Here is a 21,239-nt window from a genome sequence, read left to right as displayed (position 1 = left end):
TGGTGAATTAATCTTCGATTAGATTGTCTCTTTCTTTTCAATTTGTGATTTTTTACCAATTAGCATTCTTGTCCGGTTAACTTTTTGGCATTCTCAAATACAAAATAAATTGTTGCAGCAGTACAAAGCTTTTTCCTGTCCTTATCCCAGGCAAGATGAATTCAGCCTTAACATCCTTGCTAGTTGCTCTCAGGATCATATCCACGTTGCACTTCCATCTTATATGTTAGAGGAACTAACACATGACAACAGTAAATAAATTTATTATGTAATTTTGTTACAAAGATGTAAAAATTGTGGAAACTAGTTTTAAAGATATGTTCACCTGCTTTCTTGTATATTGTACAGAGAATTTCTTAAAAGAAAGAAGGGCGCTAAACACATGGACATTAATGTACATTAAAAGATATTTTATAAAAATACAAATTTTTTTTTTTTACATTCTAGTTATGTTATTGTAATTTTAACTTAATAATGGTGAGCGTTGGTTTTGAGGAAGGGTTTGTCAGTCTTATCGGATTGAAGAGATGTTCCTAGTTTCAGTCTGTACCATTCTCTGGAGGCACTACTTCCATCAGCACTTGCATGAAGTAAGTGAAATTATCTGAAAGTGATGCAATGGAAAGTAGATGGTAAATAGCTTACATAAATATGTTGTTCTTAAACACTTTTGTTAGAACTCTTTCCTCATTGAATCAAATTAACTTTTTCATTACTTCACTAGATTTTAAAATACTGGTTGTTCTTCAAAAAGAAATAATAAGTTAGTTGATTCCATGTTCTGAGACATCATTTCAAAATTTGAGGCTTAATTAGAAATTAAACCTGGGTTTACGGCATTTGATGATATTTTTTAGTACCTTTGACATTCTGTCTGATGTTGTGAAGTGAAAAATTAAGTCAATTTGGGTTTGTGTTCTTGGTCACATGTGTGCATCATGGGTGATGGAACTGTCAGCCTCTATATGTATCTGGTACTCAGGCCCATATTGGATATCATCTCTCATGGAATGCTCTCCTGTAAAAGTTGAGTGACACTCTTGCTTTCTGTTGTGTGTATATACTTGGGTCACGAGTCCAGTTCATGCACACACAATTGATGAACTAGTCTTGATGGTGTCAGAAGTTGAGGTAGACATTTTAATCTTTCTCTAAGGTGAATCTTATCTTGGGTTTAGAGGAAATATGAGGCAAACATGTAGAAGAATGCAGAATTAATCAGTTTGATAAGGTGGTGGAGCCAAGTGCAAGGCTGATTGCTATCAAGCTGGATAGCTCACAAAAACTGGCTTTGACAAAAGATGCGAGATGCACCTTAACTTTTACCACACAAAACCGTGAATAAATTGGCGCTAGTGACTAAATTTTCTATTTTGCCTTTGAATTGAAAAAATACAAAAATTTCAAACCATAGCATGATGGTAGTTGATTCATTAAGTTATCATTCAACCTTATGTCATGATTAGCACAGCTGAGAAAGGGATGCAATGTAACTAAAATACAGAACAAAATATGATACTAAAGTTTTTCTTGACACTCAAATAATCTTCATGATACAATAATATTAACACTTATAGACATGGAGTGAGTGAAATTTATTATTGTTCTGCAAGGTCTGAGGTACATAAAGTGCATGGAATGCTTACCCAATACTTGTGAATTTCAATAGCTAATTAGTTAGTGACCTGCTAGAGATAATAAACATGATGAATTGTTTAACTCTTCAAGCCGGTTTGAAATACACGTGTACGGACCCTCATAGTGCTTCTAGAGGCGGTTGGACGTACACGTATACGTCCCGTGTAGTAGTGACGAAATGATGCATATTCTGCCATCTGTTGTTTTCCCACATGAACGAAAACGCATGTAACTCAAGAGTAGACTGCAATGTGCTGCTATTTGTTGGTTTTGCTTCCAATTACATGAAATTATGTGCGATTGCATCACTTACGTAAAAAAAACAGCTGAGAAATGGCGTCGCACGAGCGGGTAAAGGACATTGAAGCGGACGAAATTTGTGTACTTTTAGAGGAAAGTGACAGTGAAGGTTCAATTTATTCATTTCTATCTACAAGTGAAAGTGAAGTACACTATGCAGAACAGGAAGTAGATAGTGTCAGTGACAGTGAAAGCAAATTAGATGCCATTACATCCTCACCTGTTGCGTCATCGAATGTAACCTGGAACTGGAGTGAAGTTGATGACTCTTTCAAGCAAATAAACTTGCGTTTTGTGGATTGTGCTGTCCCCAAAAAGCAGTCAATAACGTTCTTGATGCCTTTTTGTTGTTCTTTGACAAAGAAGTTGTAGAACTCATTGTCAGAGAAACTAACTTATATGCCAACACTTATATTGAACAATGCACATTGAAACCACGTTCATGAATGCGCAAATGGCAACCAGTTACAGTGGAAGAAATATATCTTGTTCTGGGAATATTTATGCTTATGGGTATAGTTCAAAAGCAAACTATAAAGAGTAAAGATGCATCAGTTGAGACCCCAATATTTCCTAAAACGATATCAAGGGACTTGTTTGAACTCATATGTAAATTTGAAGACAGAAGGAGTACTTTGTAAGCGCAACAGGTAAATTTTTATTTTTATTATTATTTTTGTTATTATAGTATAAATGTCATTATTTATACATTTTTGTGTAGTGTGAAGTTTCGTTTACAAGTCCTGAAATTTTCATTGTAATTGAGCAAATGGTTTTTAAGATATGTTCAATTTTGTGACATTATGCGAAAATTGCTGTTTTGGTGATTTAAAATTACCGCGTCTCACAGCGGCTGATGGGTATTTAACTCCCGGCTTGAAGGGTTAAGCTCCCAAGGGAATTTTCAGACTGATGTGACAACAAACAACACTTGCCACCAACCTTCAGAATAAATGCAATCTTTTGTCCTGGAGCGAAATGCTTAATGCGATATGTGCAGTTTCATGTTTCTTGTCACTTTAGTCTTAAAGTTCTAAGTGTTTTCTTCAGAAGTAATCTCACATATTACAAACACAAATATTTGCACAACCTAGTTGATAATAATTATTATTAATGCTGATCTACTAATACTATTTTTTATTATTAAAATAGCATTTAATTTGCTGCAAAATAATATTCTTACCCATCCATTTTGGCTTCTTCTCATAGTATACGAGAGGTATGTAGACTAAAATTCCAGCAACTATAAATGCAATCGCAAATAGATATTCTATTGTTGGATCTGTGACAATAGGAACAAGTGTCAGGAATACTGCCACCATCATGATAAAAATTGGAATTACAATAGGAACCTAGAATAAGGATAAAATTAAGACATATTCATACATTCACACACACATAAGGAAAAGTCACAGTTATGGGGCTGTTTCTGTCAGTTAGATGTTTTAAATGGCAGTACAACACAACTTGTAGATAAGTTGCTCACGCCCATCCGAGTATAAAAACTGTGTTTTTTATGTGAAAAACGACTTCCTGCAAAAAATATGATAGACAATTGGGTAGATAATTGGACATTTCCACTCAATTTTTTTTACAGCAATCTTAAAAGCTACAGCATGGAAAAATGGCTTTTGCAAGTTCTCATGTATCTCTGCGTTCAGTTCAAGTAAAAAACGAGACTTCCAAAGTTGCGAGGCTAGCGCTGCTCTGATTGATTGATTTGGTGTTTTAAGTCCACTTTATGTTCAGTAAGGCTAATCGGGACTGGACCTACAGTTTAAAGTGGGATCCGAACCACTATGTGCCTCCACCGAGTATCAAAGTGGCAAGGCAACGACGCTGCTACCACTGCGCCATCAGGGAGGCCCTAGCGCTGCTCTGAAAACAAGCCATGTTAATACGTCACTACTTAGAGGGAGCTCGATTTTCATCTGCTTCGAATCCAGTTTACTGGTTTAGCCACAGAGAGCCAATGTGCGCAGCAGTTTACAAATCTGTACAGATTTAAATAATGGAAGAAAGAGCATTACTAGAAGGGAAAGCTATGCATTGTAATGATCATACTTCTATTAAATATCCCTACTGCTCACGTGCAAGATAGATGTAAGGGTTCTGTTGCATGCATGTTCTCAGGTCAAGCGAAAAATATTTCTTGTAAAATTTGTTACTGACCAAATTTTCAATATATATTTTAAAATTATATTTATCGAAATATACCGTAACCTATGTAGTGCAAATATGAATTTTAACATTCATCACTTTATTTATACATTCCATAAAGCAATTTCAGTGTGTGTTTAATTTCTGTTCGCAAATTATGATCAAATATTATTGTGCAGATAAGAGAAACTGCACTGAGAAGATTACATCAGATGCACAGTACAAATCAATACTTAGTTTATGTATAATTATTACAAGGAAATAATGTGTATAACATTATATCCCATACTGAAATGGTAAAATACATTTTGAATTTTGTACTGTGAAAACAAGCCACCTCATCTCTTGACCCCGAACACATTAATTGGTTGGTGAGACATGGCAGTCTTGGTTTCGTTCTTGTTGAAAGTTGTAAATGTCTGTCTCGTGTTTATTTGTAAATGTCTTGCTGACAGTTTCGTCTCAATTTATAAACTTCCGTTTCGGTTTTGGAGGGCAATTCTCATTCTTGTCTGAAGTCTCGAAAAATATAAAATTAACAACGTATACAAAGGGTTATCATACGAAGGGTTTTCACAGCAATAGTGGCTGCTGCCTATTCGCACACTCACACATGCACACCCAAATAAATGTGTAATATAATTGATTTTTATTATATTTATATATTGAAAGCCATTTCTTCAAAACAGCAAATGTTCCCGCGCTGCACTACCTTTCATTTACTTCCTTTTGTCAGCTTTTCTATCTGACTGAGTAACTCGTGTCGAATGGGGATGCACACAGCTGCACATCGAAATGGCGCTGTTTTTTACGGTGGGTAGAGGAAACAGAAAGGCTCTTATAGCTTGGATCAAGGGCTTTTGGACTCGCTTCGCACAAATAAATATGACATAGCAACTACGGACATGCGCTGTCCCCTCTTCATCATGTAGTGTTGCAATCTTTCCACTCCTTACACATACATCATGGAAAATTAAGGGACTTTGTCCTCAGCAAGGAAAATTTTGATCTTTCCCACCTCATGCTGTGCCTCATGCGGTTCTGAGCAAAGCATTGAAATCCGAATGAGGGGAGGGTGGGAAAGAAAGGGAATGGTTTGTAGTGACGAGTTTATTCAACTATGCAAAGCCAGATGCGATGAGTGGAATACATTGATACCAGTGGTGGTTCGTGAGGTTTGCCAGAGGTAGGGCACAATCAAAATATGGGCTAAATATGATAAAATATGATTCCTGCAAACAGACAACATCATAGCTAAAAGTTCATTTTGAATTATCTTTCATGTACCTTTAGACACTTGAACCACTTTCTAAATGGTCTTTCAAAACATAATCGAGGGTCACGGTGCAATTAATGAGTCCTCTGTTTTGTCATGACCAGGCAAAGCCCTTTCAAATTCCTCATAAAATTTAATTGCATTGAAAGTACGTGACAAAATGTATATTTTTTTGTACACAAGCTGATTATATCTTAAAACTCTACAACGATCATCAAGTTCCACTTTGATATCTGTTTTCCCCAAGAATGTCATATCAATGTCAAAGTCGTCGTCGCCTTGTAATCAAGGGGTCCCGGATTTGACACCCGGTGGATGCACATAGTGGTTCGGATCCCACTTTAAACTGTAGGTCCAGTCCCGATTACCCTTACTGTGCATAATGTGGACTTAAAACAACAATTCAATTATTATCCAACTTTCAGTCCATATGTCTTCTCCTTTGAATAAAATGCATGGAAAACAAAAAAGGGAATTAGCTGGAGGACATCCCCACATCCATACCCACTTTTCATACATACTTTTATTAAATTTTCTGTTGTGTTCTGTTTTTATCTTTGAACACTTGTTTTAGGCAAAGCTCTGGTCTTGGAGTGCCTAATTCTGTGTCCAACAATCGGTCTTGGTGATTTAAAATTTTACTTTATAAGTATATCACCTGATTCATTTCTCTTTATTTTCACACTCACGGTAATACTTCAGAAAAGAACTCACTAAATCACAACAATTTACACGATCTTTTCAAAGCACATCGAACCTCGACAACAGACTTCCCACGGTTCTACTTCCTTCTTCCAAAGTTTCCTCCCATGCCTTTTTTTTTTTTGGTAAGATACGGTAAATGAACCCAGCCACCATCTAGCGGGGAACCGAAAAACAGCGCCCCAAGTGTTGGGTCTCAGCAATATTGTGACCATTTGCAATGAAAACACCCATAAACCTCCCTACCTCTCCCGCAGCTCAGAACTTAGGGATGATGTTAAAGCAGCGAGGCAGGAAGTCCACAGGCAGAATGTGACCCTTGCTATGTTGCGAAGTTTCGTCCAACCCATTGTAGCCATCTTCGCTCCAATGAAAACTCCATGCAGCAAAGAGAATAAAATACAAGCATTGCAAACAAGTTTAAATTGTTATTTTTTAATACATAATTGGTGGAGGGACAGTGACCATGTGACCTAAGGGTAGAACCGCGCCTGGTTCATACAGGTGCTGAAAAATAGTTTTATAAAATGTCAGCAGTTTGAATTAAAAACATTCACAATGTTCTAGGAATTGGTGCATTTAGACGCTCTGACTTGTATTTGGAAGTTCAACAAAAATTTCAAATAATCAGAGTTTAATCTCGTGTTATTGTCACAGAACAGTCAATCCAATTCTTTATTCAGTGCATATGATAATCTGTAACTTGTACTATTATGTCACTGATTTGAGATAATTTTTGTAAAGGTGCTGGCAAGAACTAGTTGCACTTCATTAGGGTTTCGAGGATCCTCATTACAATGACTAAAGTGAATAAGTACATTAAAAATGGTAATTAACTTAAGTGTACGATGAAATGTTTATGTGGCATCAAACTTGGGTTTCTGATAGGACATATTTACAATGAAGAAAGATAATATACAGTATTAAAACACGGCAATTAAACAAAATTCTGGCAATATTACAAACCATAGCAGTTTATCGGTATAGATTTGCAAGTGATTTTGTCAGGTCGTCGAATGCTAAATTTTCTACAGGTCACGAAAGAGACCAAAAAACACATCTTCTCTCGTGATCGATTAAAAAAATTACTAGGGTATTTCGATTTTGTAAAAAACCTAATTTTTATAAAATTTTCATGAAATATAACTCTGCTATAGTCTCATTATCAGGGAAAGCTGCGTCATAACTTGGATTGCAAATACGATTAGCAGAAACGGCCAGGAATAATTGAGTGTGGGAATAACAACACTTCTTCTGGACGCGAGACCAAGGTTCACACCCATAGACCCAGACCATGAGCTGCCACTGTTTCACAGTGCATAGAGATTATAAAGACACAAAACTTTTCTTAATGAATTTCTTTGTTTGATTCCTCATTTCGACGAGCCCTTGAAAACTGGATATTATCCTATTTATATATGCAAACCAATCGGCAAATTCAGAATTACCATGAATGAACTGGTGTAATAATTGTACACACAATTCATGTTCTATCTGAGGAAGTCACATGCTCCAGGTTTGACTCACGACATTGGGGGATGTTTATATTGTTAACGTTAGTGTTACACGCGAGACGAGACATTTTCCGTCTCATCTCATAAAAGGAAATGGGACAGACCAAAATTTCAACTCGTATTGTGGGCAGGTTGGTGGTGATCTGTTACAGGCCCTAAAGCCTGAAGATAATGTGAACCGTGCCAACTTCTGCAAAAATATGCTGGACATGGAAGATGATTTCCTTACACGTGTGATCTTTAGTGATGAAGCCTCATTTCATCTTAGTGGACGAGTGAATAATATGCATAATGTGTGTATTTGGGGGTCTGAAAATCCACACAAAACTATGCAGCACATGAGGGATTTACCAAAAGTGAATGTATTTTATGCTAAGTGTATGGACCTTTCATCTTTGTGGAAAACACTATCAATGGGAACTACATATTTGGACATGCTCCAGCAATGGATCTACCATCAACTGGATCGTGAGCAAAAAAGGAACATCATCTGGCACCAAGATCGCCCCCTCACTTTCATCATGAAGTATGGAATTGGTTGAATGCTGTTTTTCCCCAACGATGGATCGGTTGTCATTGTGAGGATGATGTGGCTCTTCTGCAATGGCCTCCAAGATCTCCCGACCTCACCCCTTGCTATTTCTTTTTGTGTGGGTATGTAAAGGATAGTGTATACATGCCACCGCTACCTGCCGACCTCCCTGAATTGCGACGCAGGATTGAATCAGCTGTGTAGTCTGTTACACAAGACATGCTAGCTTCAGTGTGGGAAGAAATTGCCTACAGATTAGATGTGTGCCGTGTCACAAGGGGATCCCACATTGAACACTTGTAACTTGTGACAAAAAACTATTTGAGTTACCCTTCCTTTTAAGGTATGTTTCATTTCTGTATTGTAATGTAATAGAATATACACTTAATTAAAACCCCGATATTCATTTTGGAACACCCTGTATATATTAACTGAAGAAAACTGTCCTTTACTGCATGAAATTTAAAAACTCCACGTACCTTTTTATACTGTATCACCTCTGATATTGCAGAAACTGGCATGTAAACCTGAGAGTTCTAAACGTATTGTTATTTTAAAATTTGCGAAGAAAATATTGTGACGAAAATAATTGTATTCCCAGAAAAGGCATTCTTGTAACAATAAGTTCTTGTCAGTCAGAGCCCATCTATGTACTGGCAATGAACAAGGCTGTCCACATGTTCAACCATTGACTTTTACCAGTTTTGCTTTGTCAGCCTAATGGGAAAACCCTCTACTTAGTCGCTGAATTATAGTAAATACTGCTATACTGTTGGGGTATAATTCATCTCCAAGAAATGGGGCACCCAGTTTTGCACTCGAAGTTACAAGATACTTGTTTTATGCAGCAACTAATGACTGTTTGCTGTCGCTTTCACGGCCCATGCCAAGTTTACAGGATGAGCAGAAGCCCTGTCTGCATGCATTTCTAAATGATGACGTCAGGCCAATTAGAGGACATTTTCAAATCAGTAATGCAGGAGGTGAATTTCTGCTGTGTTCGAAAGGATGTTACTCGAGATCCAAAACAAATGTCGCCAAGATAGTTTGCACATCTCATTTTTGTGTCATTATCCATAATGGATTTAAAACGTGTTTCATGTCAAAGTGGAAATGTCCATTCTCTTCAAGATGTTCAAATTTGTGGTTATAGTCATTCATAACCCATTTACTGACTTTCCTCATAGAAATATGCAGAGATATAAATGTTATGTAGTTTTCAATTTAGTTCTAAAAATAATCTCTTTTCCAAAGGAACCCAAAAGATTTAAAAATAAAACTGCCTTTGAAAGTTAAGATTTTGAAAAAAAAAAAACAATTATCTTCATTGTCACAAGAAATAATAACTTCCCGTTAATTATAATCACTTTATTCTTTTGTATGAACTGAAGAGTGAAATTGTAATACCATTCTGCAACAGTAGCAGTGAAATAGGGCTTATTATCTTTCCGATAGTGAGTTGTGTATGCACAGAACTTACTTTGTATGGTCTCTCAACATCTTTCTTTGTCCTTCTCATAATAATCAAGGATACCATGGCCATTCCATAGAAGATCCATATGAGGAAACTGGCAAAGTCAATTAGCATGGCTATGTTTCCTGATAATATCAGAATGAGTGTTAGGAATCCCTGAAAATAAAAATTAGATTTTTATCACCACAAAAGTTCAAAAATAATTGCCAACAAATTTCTACAAAAAATAACAACATTCTATTTTTTTTTGTTGGCTACATCATGCTTAAATTTAACCTACAAATTTGCTTTCATAAATGTGAAGCAATTACTCACTCATTTTTGTATATGATCAAGATGATACCACTTATCAATTTCTGCTGATACCAGTAAAAATACTTGAACATTATTGTAAAAGTTGTTAAAAATATTCAATGGATCTAACCACCCCCCCCCCCCCAACCAAAGCTAATGGTGCATTCCCCCAGAAGTATTTCATTACAGCAGCGTGTCTACTGCTATTGCTGAAAGTATTTTTTCTAGCATTGCTGAACACTCTACTTTATCTGCCCCCCACAACTGTGTCCTTTTCTTCATCTAACAGATTAAATATGTTGCACTTTGAAGCAGCATACTGTCTTTTCATTCCATAAAACATGCATAGAACTGGTACTTGCTGCTAATAATAATAATAATAATAATAATAATAATGATAATAATAAATTGAAAAGACAAGACAAAAATTATGAAATTTACAAGGCTAATATTTAAAACAAGTTACATAAACAGAGTTGCCAATTATTACAATGCATACATACCTATATATTTATAACAGAAAAGTTGCTCATGATTATGTGCTTAGCTGGCTTGCTAGTAGATGATTTTTTAGGTTATTTATATACTGCTTATGACACTGGATGGATGTTAGAGAGGTTGGAAGGAAATTCTATTCTTTGGTGGCAGATACAGTGTACGATCTTCCGTAGGTTGTTGTATTATGAACTGGGACTGACAATAAATTTTTCCATCGCGTTACATGTTGATGCCTGCTCGAATTTGTATTCAGTTTCAACATTTTTAAAATATGTTTCCAAGAGTTTGATTCTACTCTTCCTGGAAGGTGTTAATGCTGTTGCTCTCTGATCAGTTTCCGGAGTTGTATTTCCTGAGGAGGCACACATACTTTGGTGTATCCAACAATCAGACTATGGGGGGGAGTACAAAATATTGCTTTTTTTTTTGGCAGAACACAATTGTACTCCATACTAGCACCTTATTATAGGTGAGGACTAATAACATTTTATTTTAACAAGAGAAATACATGTGTGCATGTATGGGTGTTGTACTTGGATGCATGATCGTTTATGAACATAACACTAATTTGACTAAACACATTACCGAACAACACAATAACGTAACAAATCAACTTGACTAGTGCAGATACCTGTCTTCACAGAAAAAAGCAATAACTAACTTTTTTACAGAAAAACTTTTTATTTTTCAATCAGGTTTGTTACCTTCTTCACATTGCAATGATACTCAAATTTGAGCTTCTTAAAGTATATGCTTTTCAAGATGGAGCATATTTTTAGTGAATATTCCATTCTGAACTTCATTTAATGAAACAAATTGTTTTGTGAATGCAGTGTTGTGCCCATGTTGGAATGAATTATGCTACAGCTACAAACACATTTTTTATCTCATTTATTTCATTTCCTTATAAGCTGCCATAGGTCATTAAATATCCAAAAATACTGTACAAACTCAAGGTTTAAGTCTGCTTCAATACAGTTTGTTTACAATTTTGTCACATTTGTTTTTTCTCATTATTTTTCTGGATTTTATAGAATACTTCCTCCATGTATTAAGCATGCAAAATTATAAGTCTGCCATTGTCTGGCTGATTTCGTCCAAATGGAATACCTTATCCATCCTCCAAAATATCTGGCTGCTATGAATATGGCAATTTCCATGGTCAAAACATTAGTGACCCCCAAATTGGTACAAAATGGTTGCCGAACATGCACAATATTTCAAAACATTTATTGTCAATATATAATATAGCCTAACCCTAGAAAGCTAACATGTATGAAAAGTTTCGTTAAAGCTAACGTATCGTAAAATTTACGAGGGGGTTAAAAAAATATGATAACAAATAGGTTTTAAAAAAAATGAATTTTAAAGAAAATGACTTGTTAGAATATACTTTCACAAAAATTTTGGTTACAAAAAACTGTTTTAAAGTTAATCAGTGCAGTGCACACAGCATTTTCCCCCATGCTTCCCACAGATCGGCTTGTTGCAGCAGCAGCATTACAATGACGTCATCCTCCTCTTTGCCGATGGACAAATTCCACAGATTGTGCATGGCTGGTTTTGTGGATTCATTTTTGGTGCTCATAAATAATTTGAACTTTAATTTAATCAAAACATAACCCTCACTAAAAACTTCACAAACTATACACAATAATGAGAAAAATTTAAAGTTCGCAAAGAAGTTTGCAGCAAAAATCCATGCGGAGAAGCTAACGTGCCATAAAATGTACAAGCGCGTTATGAAAACAACTATACCGGCAGCTGGTTGACAACTGACACAAAAGACAATGTGGTGAGCGGAACTGAGCAGACGAATCCATTACCCACCTGGTAAGGGGTGTTGGGTGAAATATGGTCATCTTGGATCGTAGGTTTTACGATACGTTAGCTTTCTAGGGTTATGTGATGCTCTAAAATTCTAAAAAAGTCTCTCTTCTTAATCTCAAGAAATGTAGTTTAGACAGGGATTTGAAAGTGTCATCAGAATTTGGAATCTACCTCAGCACATGAGAAATCAATTTTTCACCCACAATCTTGAAATACTTTGAACAAATGCAAATTAAAAACAAAATCATTCCCGAGGTATGTCTAGTTGTGATTGATTACAGCTAAAAACTCTTAAGTTACTGCATATATTGTGCTCTCAAAATTTGTGACCTACCGCCACCCTTCCTAAAACACACACTATGTTACAGAGTCATTATTACAAACTTAAAGCTGAAGTGATGCTGTAACATTGCTGAGACTTGTGTTTCTTAATATATGAAAATTTAACCTAGTCAAATATGAGCATATTTTAAAGCTCTTGCAAGACGTGTTAAATCGATCTGTCATCCACTATCTTTAAACATGGAAACCAATTTTTCTCAAATACAATGTGAGACCAATCCTTAAAGTTATCTTTAAACTGTAAAAATTTTAATTCAAAAGCTTTATATTTATGGCAGTTATCATAAATACGATGTTTGTGATTTTACCACCACTCCTCTCCTATACTATATGAAATATTATTTTAAAAGTTTACTGCAAATTAAATAACCAATGACAAATGAAATCTCCAAAATGACTGAGTTTAATTCCTTTTTCTCCTAAAATGTAATATAGGCAGTTTTGAAAAAAAAAACAAAAACAATGTAGAGAATTGCATAGGGCAACATGGGGAAACATCAATTTTTCATCCACCATCTTGAAACATATTGCGCGTAAATTATCTAGCTGCAGAAATAACTTTACCTAAATGATTCTAAATTCACAGCAGTTATCATGGCCGGTAAACAGATGACTTATGCCTCTCTGCCCATACACCCCAACTCATGCTCCTCCTAAATCATGCGCCATTATGTTGATAATTTTATTGTCAAATTATATTGCAAGTACATAATGGTCCTATAAGTTTGTGCACAAAGCTAAAAACTATACAAAGGTTTGAAAATGTCAAAAATGATCAAAATATGAAAGTTCACATGTATACTGTATTTACATGAGAACTCCACATCCATAAAAAAAAGAAGGAAAAACTGAAATTGTGGTAGATTATGAAGATGCATGACTTACATGGGCATATAGCTCCTAACCAGACATAAATAAGATATATCCAGCATCCGATTACGATGAGAAATTTAAAAAATAATTTAAAGAGTGTCCTGATCTAATTATGCCACAATTAACTACATTTCAATAAAGTATACTGAATTCTCCCTTGTAATGCTTTAAACATGCAAACATTTATTCTATGAGGGTGGATGAAATGAAAACGAAACAGGGGCCACTGAATGAAACCAACAAGGTTTATTTCAAATATAATCTTCAAAGTTACACAAGCACTTGTCCCAATGTTTCACCAAGTGGTTTCCCCACACATAAGGAAGTGACTGATAACCAAACTGCTACCACATTTCAAAGTTAGAAGCTTTGTTCAACTATGCTGCATCAATCAATGAAATACTTTATCTAAAAAATACTGATACATTTTCTCTTCTGTTTCTTGGATATATAATTATTACTTTTTTTCTGGTAATAGTTCATTTAGCATGATTTGAGTAAAATACCCTGAAAAAAACCACTGTGACTTGTACTAGATTCATCACTTTTAGTATTATAAGCTCTGCTAAGCCTATTCTTTTCAATTTTTTCTAGGGTTACCAGATGTTAGGTTTTTCCTGGACAGGTCCTACATTTTAGCCTTATGTCTGGCGTCCGGCGTCCGGGAGGAATTTTAAAAATATCGTAAACGTCCTACATTTTGAACGTTACATAATATTAATTAGGAAAATACATAATAGAAAGAAAAACATGCAAGTTACAAGTCTATGGACTGTGCTTTCAAACTCAATAGTGAAATTTATTTTGATTCAGTCATTTCACAAAAAGAAAGAAAAGTTTGTCCTGCTATTAAACAAACGGGAAAATGGAAGCAATTAATGAAAAAAGTTTTGGGACCACTTTCTGATAATGTCGCTGTTCAATGACTGAACAGAATTTCTTGCCTTGGGGTTTATACTGATGGAACAATATTCAATAAAATTTGATTGTAAAGCAGAGGTATAGAGAACAAAGTTATTAAGGGTGGATGTCAGTCAAGAAAGTCATGGAAGCCAACAAAAAGTAAAGAAATCAACAAGTAGGTCAAGAAGTCAATAAAAAGGCAATAAATCATTCTTGTGGTCAAGAATTTTTGCTATTGATTGGTTGATTTAGTTTATTTTACTTCACTTTTTTCTGTCTCTTTGGCTAAATGCAAAGATGAGGATGAATGGTGGTAAGATAAGATGGATGAAGGGACAGTCACAAACATATAGGGACAACCAACACAAGCCTCACATAAGATTATACTGGCTGTGAGTCCAGATGCCACAGCCTCGCTTGTCTGCCAAACAAAGTTCAGGATGCATTAATACGAGAAAGAAAATCTAATTCTCTTCTTAAATCCAGCTTCAGTTTTCATCTTAACTGGCCCTTTGGTAGGGGTTTATTAAATAAATATTTATTTTCTTAATGACTAATTTTCAACTTTACCTAAGAAGGGGTCGAATAAATAAACATTAAGAATAACGGAAAATAAGGTCTAGAAAAAGTCAAAACTTTTGGATGTATTATTTCGGTAGACACCCTGTTATTGAACTAAAATCTACCCAAAATGAAACTTCTGGAACCATTTTAAATTACGGTAATTGCAGAATATTTGTTTGGGATTACAGGTCATAATTCAAATGTTGAGAGAGTACTTTCATTACTATCAGCACAACAGACTCAGGAGAAAAAAATATTTTTTGATAAAGTCTGTAAAATGTTTGGTACTGGTCCCTATAATTTCACAGAGTTTGACTGTCCACTCTAACATAAATATAGTTTGACTAAACCTGAAATTTTGATAAAAATTGTCTCCTCTGAGACCACTTAAATCATGTAGTAAGAGGTGCATTGATTAGTATGATTGCAAGTTTTGAAATTTTGCATTTAAAAATTCATTAAGAATTCATTTTTTAAAACTAAAAAGTGTCATTTTTCAAATAATTTCTAACGTGTTCTATAGAAATATGTATTATTTAATGAGAATGTTTTGTGTCCTACATTTTGACTTAATGTCAAATGACAAATGTCAAATGACAGGATGTCCTACATTTCCCTTACAGCAATCAGGTAACCCTAAGTTTTCTAAAAAAAAATTGACAATCCTAGAACTTCACAAGCATTTAAAGCAATAATTTACAACATTCTCTGAAAAAAGAAAACACTTTTTGACTGTTTCTTTGTTGGGTTTATCGAGGTGGACTTGTCTAAAAAGGAATAAAAACATGTTTGAAAACTGGGCTGAACCCACCTGGGCCAACCTGATACCCAATATGTTTTCTATAAAATTTCTGTAGGAGTGGTAACAAGTTAAAATTCATGCAACACTTGCAATTAGATTTTCACTTCCATCCATCATTTCCAGCCTCCTCACCAGGAATTTTAGAGGATACCAAGTAAAGGAATGGGTGTCACATTTTTTTATTCACTTCACGCAATCATTAGAATCCCTGATGATGAACAGACTGGTTGGCATTAGAGAATGTATCAAACATTTAAATGTGTACAAAGATTTTGAGTCATGTCTTACATGTCTAAAATTAAAAATTAGGTTTGGAACAGATTAATGTACACTTTATGATCTGTCAGTTCTCCGGATTGAGTGCCACAAATATACATTTTTCCTCGCTACTTGGGTCTTGCACCGGATCCCCCACCACTGTCACTCAAAGAAACAGAACAAGAGAAAACACCATGTCTAGTTGTTGCAGTACAATTACTACTAACACAAATTATTTACACATCATTTGGGAAGTGAGGGGGGTGCTGATTATACCAAGAAACATACAAAAGTCTTTGTGGATGTGAAGAGGACACACAGTGATCACAGCTTACATTCTTCTTGATTACAATTTTTGGGAGAATACCTCTGGATCAATTTGTAATGCAAGAAAACTCGCATTCATTAATTACAAATCTGAGTTAATTATTTTGTTAATCATGAAGTGCTTGTCACACTGTTAATTATCAATATCATTTCTTATTGGTATCAATGTAAATTTTAATTTACTTCAAATATATATTTTCTTTAATTTCTTTTTCATAAATCCAAATGAATATTTACCTGCAGTATAACAGCTGGAGCAGGTGTTAACCGCCTCACGTGAACGTAAGAGAAAACCTCAATCATGTGTCCTTCCCTGGCAGCTACAAAACATAACCTGCAATAATATTTCCATGTTAGTTTATTAAGTCAAATTAAGACTTTACCATAGTTCCATAGTTGAATAATAATGAAATAGCTGGGTAATGGCACATGCACATATGATGAATTTAGTTGCCAAATGCATCCATTACATGAACAGTGATGTGGGGCTGTTTGTGGATAATGGTTCAAGTACAATTGTTATGAGACCAGTAATTTTGCAACTCTTTATTCAAGGTTTTGGTGAAGGGGTCTTAATTGTATTGAGCCTGCATCCATGTCACACAGGTTTGAATGTTAGTGATATACAAGATCATGTCATAATTATTGATCAGTATGCAACAAAAATCAACTAGTGAAGGCCCTCCACAGGCACAGGCATCAGTCACCATCAGCAATGTAATATTTCACAGTTAGAATGCATGGATCATTCTATAGTAGGTGGACTGACATTTTTTGTCTGTACCAAAGCTTCCAAAACAAGTCATGTGAATAAAACTGGTTATCAAGGATCTTCCGATCCCATTTCAGCACAAAAGTGCTTAGTATAGCAGCAGTGGCTGCATTTATGGGAAAAACTGCGGCAGCTGCACTCCACTTTTTGTCACTTTTGCCCCTGCACAATGCTAAATCTTATCTACCAAGGAAAAGTGAACTGTCCTTGCCCTCTTGTTTCGCCACCTTCCCCCACCAGTTTTGGAACAAAATTGATACCACTGCAAAGCAGCCATATGGGAACGAACATTGTCATGTAGAAAGAAGGTAATTTTGCAGCAGGTCTGCTCAATTCTGACAAATTGCAGGTTTTTTCAGTTTTGTAGGAATTTGTCATCAATGGCACAGTATACACACATCATACTGACCTCAACAAGTCAGCAAAGTGACTGAAAAATCACTCCATTTTTGAAGTTGTAATAAACAGATTTGAGCAGCATTTTCCATAATATGGAATAATTAATATGTAAGTTATTATATTATTGATTTTATGTTAAATTAGATGTTTACTGAAGCATTTTACAACACTTTTTGCAATTTCATCATAAACCTCAAAAATTGCATTTGTTTTATGTACTGTGCAATGTTACATGTTTTACCGTTATATATTATTCATCTTGACATTTTTAGATATAAATATTCTATTTGAATAAACACATTTACAAATCTCATTTATTTATCCTTTCTCCATCAATGAACATATTATCTTGTACATTTCAAGTTGAAAAATACCGAAATATGAGAAATTAATAAAATTTGTGGTACTCTACAATTTCCTAAATCACAATAGGTTGAACAGTGTCTGAAATATACATCTTCGAATTTTCTATATGACATAACACCTGGTTTATCATGTTAGAGACTTCATCAGGAAGCAAATAATACATTTGTAAAAGCATTAGCAAACAAAATCATGACTACAACATTGAAGTATCAATTTTGAATTCATTCACTTGATCAGTTCCCAAACAAAAATGAATTATGAAATTATGTACACAGTAATGGGCTTCAGATATATTGAAATTTAGACTAGATTTCTGGTGGGGGTGTCAAATCTCACTTCAAACTGTAAGAACAGTCACAATCATTTATTTTGATCATAAAGTGACCATGAACTTTTTTTTTGTCAAGATACAAATTTTAATCAGTAATTTTCGGCAACTATTAAAACTATGATGACACATTTTTTTAAAAAATGTTTTGTACAAAGTTTTTTTTATATATATAAGGGGTGATCAACTGAAACCTGTTCGTTCCATGTATTATTGGTATAGTGTGTAGGAGGATATTGTTTGTCCAATAGTGTGTAATGGCTAATGTCCCTGTGTGTTGGGTGTAGGAATGTTGTTTATACGTGTTTCTGTTTTGCAGGTATAACGAGTGAAAGATGGCGTTCAACATCCCCAATCCATCCAAACAGGACCAGCGTGCTGTCATCCAGTTTCTGAGTGCCGAAGGTTGTCAACCAGCTGAACTGTACCGGCGTATGAAAGACGTGCATGGTGATGCATGCGTGTCCAAAACAACAGTGGTGGACTGGGCAAGAATGTTTCGGAAGGGGCGTGAACAAACCACTGATTATCCCCGTCCTGGTCAAGCCCATGTTGTTGCCACAGAAGACATGTGTGAAAAGGTGAATACGGCAATATCTGCAGATAGACGCATGAGTATTCGATCTATAGCGAACGAGTTAAACATGGGTTATGGTACTGCTCACAAAATTGTGAAAGCTCTGGGTTATCATAAAGTGTGCGCGCAGTGGAGGACCAAAAGTTGGAGCACATGGGATGCTCCATTGAACATTTGTCACGTTACCATTTGGAAGGTAACGACTTCTTGCTGTGCATTGTTGCTGAGGATGAAACTTGGTGCCATCATTTTGAACCGAGTTCAAAGTCTTCCACTATGCAGTGGAAACACCCCTCATCTCCACGTCCCAAAAAGTTCAAGATGCAACCGTCTGCGGGGAAAGTTATGGCGTCTGTGTTCTTGGATTGCCATGGAACATTATTGCTCAACTTCAAGGAACCAGGACAGTCCATCAACGCCGCACGCTACTGTGAGACCTTGACACAGTTACGGAGAGCCATAAAAAACAAAAGGCCTGGTTTATTGACCGCTGGAGTCATTGTGCTTCATGACAACGCGCGTCCACACGTTGCAAACCAAGTGCAGGATTTGTTTCATCGAATCAAGTGGGAAATGTTGCGACACCCGCCCTACAGCCCTGACCTTTCACATTGTGATTTTCACATCTTTGGCCCTCTAAAGAAGGCTTTGAAAGGTCATAGATTGAAGTTCAGGACGCTGTACGTGATTGGTTTGAGATTCAGCCTTCGCAATTTTACATGGACGGCATTTGTAAGTTAGTGACACAGTGGGACAAGTGTCTCAACGCTCATGGTGACTTCTTCTGAACAATATTTTTACTGAGCGCTAACCATAGATGCCTCTAGACAGTGTACCAGTTTCAGATCGAAATAAAATTTATTTCACGAATTATGACCACTGAACGGGTTTCAGTTGATCCCCCCTTATATATTTAAGTGAAACTTAAAGCAGAAGTGTGGTTCGAACACTTTTCCAATTTTATACACATACACTTGTGTGCATGTGGAGACAAGGTCTGTGACAGAGTGCTTAACACAGCATGCACAGCACCTGCGGTTCCAAGTTCAAATCTTGCATTATCATTGGTGTTCATTGTGAGTGACCCTTCATCAAAAGTCCCCCGTCTCCCCTGAATCAGACATTAGGCTCCCAAACACATGCGACATGTGCATAAAATAATTCAGGAAAAAGAGACTGCCCCCCAATTTAGGAAATTCATAATGAAACTTTACATTGAGAATTAACAATTTAATGTGTTACTCTTGTGGCGTAACACATGTCTTGTTTTCCTAATTCGGTAAAAACCTTGTCGACTTGAAGATCAATTTTCTAGACCTATGCATTACCAAAACTGACCAAGGGATTGTAACCAATGGTTTATGATAAACCGTTATCATGCGACTTATACCTCCACAAGAAATCTAAACATTCTAAGGATAAAGTCCAATGTTTACCTTAATTTTATAGTCCGAGCTGAAAGACTATGTAACGACGAAAAATTAAAAGAAAAAGAAGAAGCATGGATAAAGAGGGTGGGTATAAAAAATGGGTATACAATACTGGATATGGAAAAGGCTGCCAAGAAAGTGAAGAAAATAATAACGAGGGAACGCCCTTATAGCGTTAAAGAGAAAGAGGGAGATGAAACTGGGGTAGAAAAGTGTGGAAATGAAACCCATTTTGTCATAATCCCCTATTGTAAAGGAGTCTCCAAAAGAATTGAACAAACAGTGTGAGGGTATGGTGTAAAATGTGGGATGAAAGCCGTTTGGAGCATTGAAAAGCATTTCACCGGATATAAAAAGGTAGGGGAAAAATTGGCAAGATAACCCGGAAGGGCAAAAGGGAGTTTATAGGATTACATGTGAATGTGGAAAGGAATACGTAGGACAGACGGGAAAGAGCATGTGCATCAGGTGGGGTGAACATGACAAGGATATAAAAGAGGGGATACAAAAAACAGGACTATCAGAGCACATATTAGTTAGCGGACATAAGATCGTGACAAGGAAAGTTATCAAGAAAGCGAAAAACAAATTGGATAGGAATGTTTATGAAACAGCCTATATATGCATGGATAATTGGAATAAACTTAATAGAGACGATGGCAATTTGGAAGACGGATGGATTTCATTTTTCAAAAAATGGGATAAAGCTGTGAATAATGATGCCAAGTTGGGTTTCCATGTTACATCCGAGGTCAGGAGGGCTGCTGAGGTGGAAATCGAGTTCTTCTTGGACTGGTGATGCACGGGTTTCATGAGGGGAAAACTAAGGAGGGGGAGTTTGCTTCCTTCTCCATGTTGAGCATATGCTGCACATTCTCTTCTCCCAAGCACTGGCCGGGTGGCTTCTAACAGCCGCTTTGGACGTTTCTTTTATGAGGTTTTAGATTGTGATATGTGCGGTTTTAGATTTGTGTGTGGACAGAATGACGGTTTTTATAGCTACAATGCGGATTTTTCAATAAGTGTTTTTTACCATAACCTTTAACCTGTATCCTCAACTAACACTTTCTTAACGTGACA

At 35.8% G+C, this 21,239-nt stretch overlaps 1 protein-coding gene across 1 annotated transcript in view; it reads right to left on the bottom strand.

Annotated features, from left to right (window-relative positions):
* Window positions 1-247: 247 nt before the first annotated feature.
* LOC145982482 (b(0,+)-type amino acid transporter 1-like) overlaps window positions 248-21,239 on the bottom strand; it is a 112,067-nt gene continuing 91,075 nt past the window's right edge. The window contains exons 11-14 of the mRNA XM_083115940.1: window positions 16,525-16,621; window positions 9,603-9,752; window positions 3,122-3,290; window positions 248-604 (exon numbers count right to left, since the gene is read on the bottom strand). Of these exons, the coding sequence (XP_082972066.1) occupies window positions 540-604; window positions 3,122-3,290; window positions 9,603-9,752; window positions 16,525-16,621 (481 nt within the window). The 3' untranslated portion in view covers window positions 248-539. The remainder of the gene's footprint in view (window positions 605-3,121; window positions 3,291-9,602; window positions 9,753-16,524; window positions 16,622-21,239) is intronic.

This window comes from Lepisma saccharinum, unplaced genomic scaffold (assembly GCF_977018435.1).
Source record: "Lepisma saccharinum unplaced genomic scaffold, izLepSacc3.1 HAP1_SCAFFOLD_188, whole genome shotgun sequence".
Taxonomy (NCBI): Eukaryota; Metazoa; Arthropoda; class Insecta; order Zygentoma; family Lepismatidae; genus Lepisma; species Lepisma saccharinum.
Note: the sequence above shows the minus strand (reverse complement) of the source record. Positions and strands in the feature narration are given on the sequence as shown.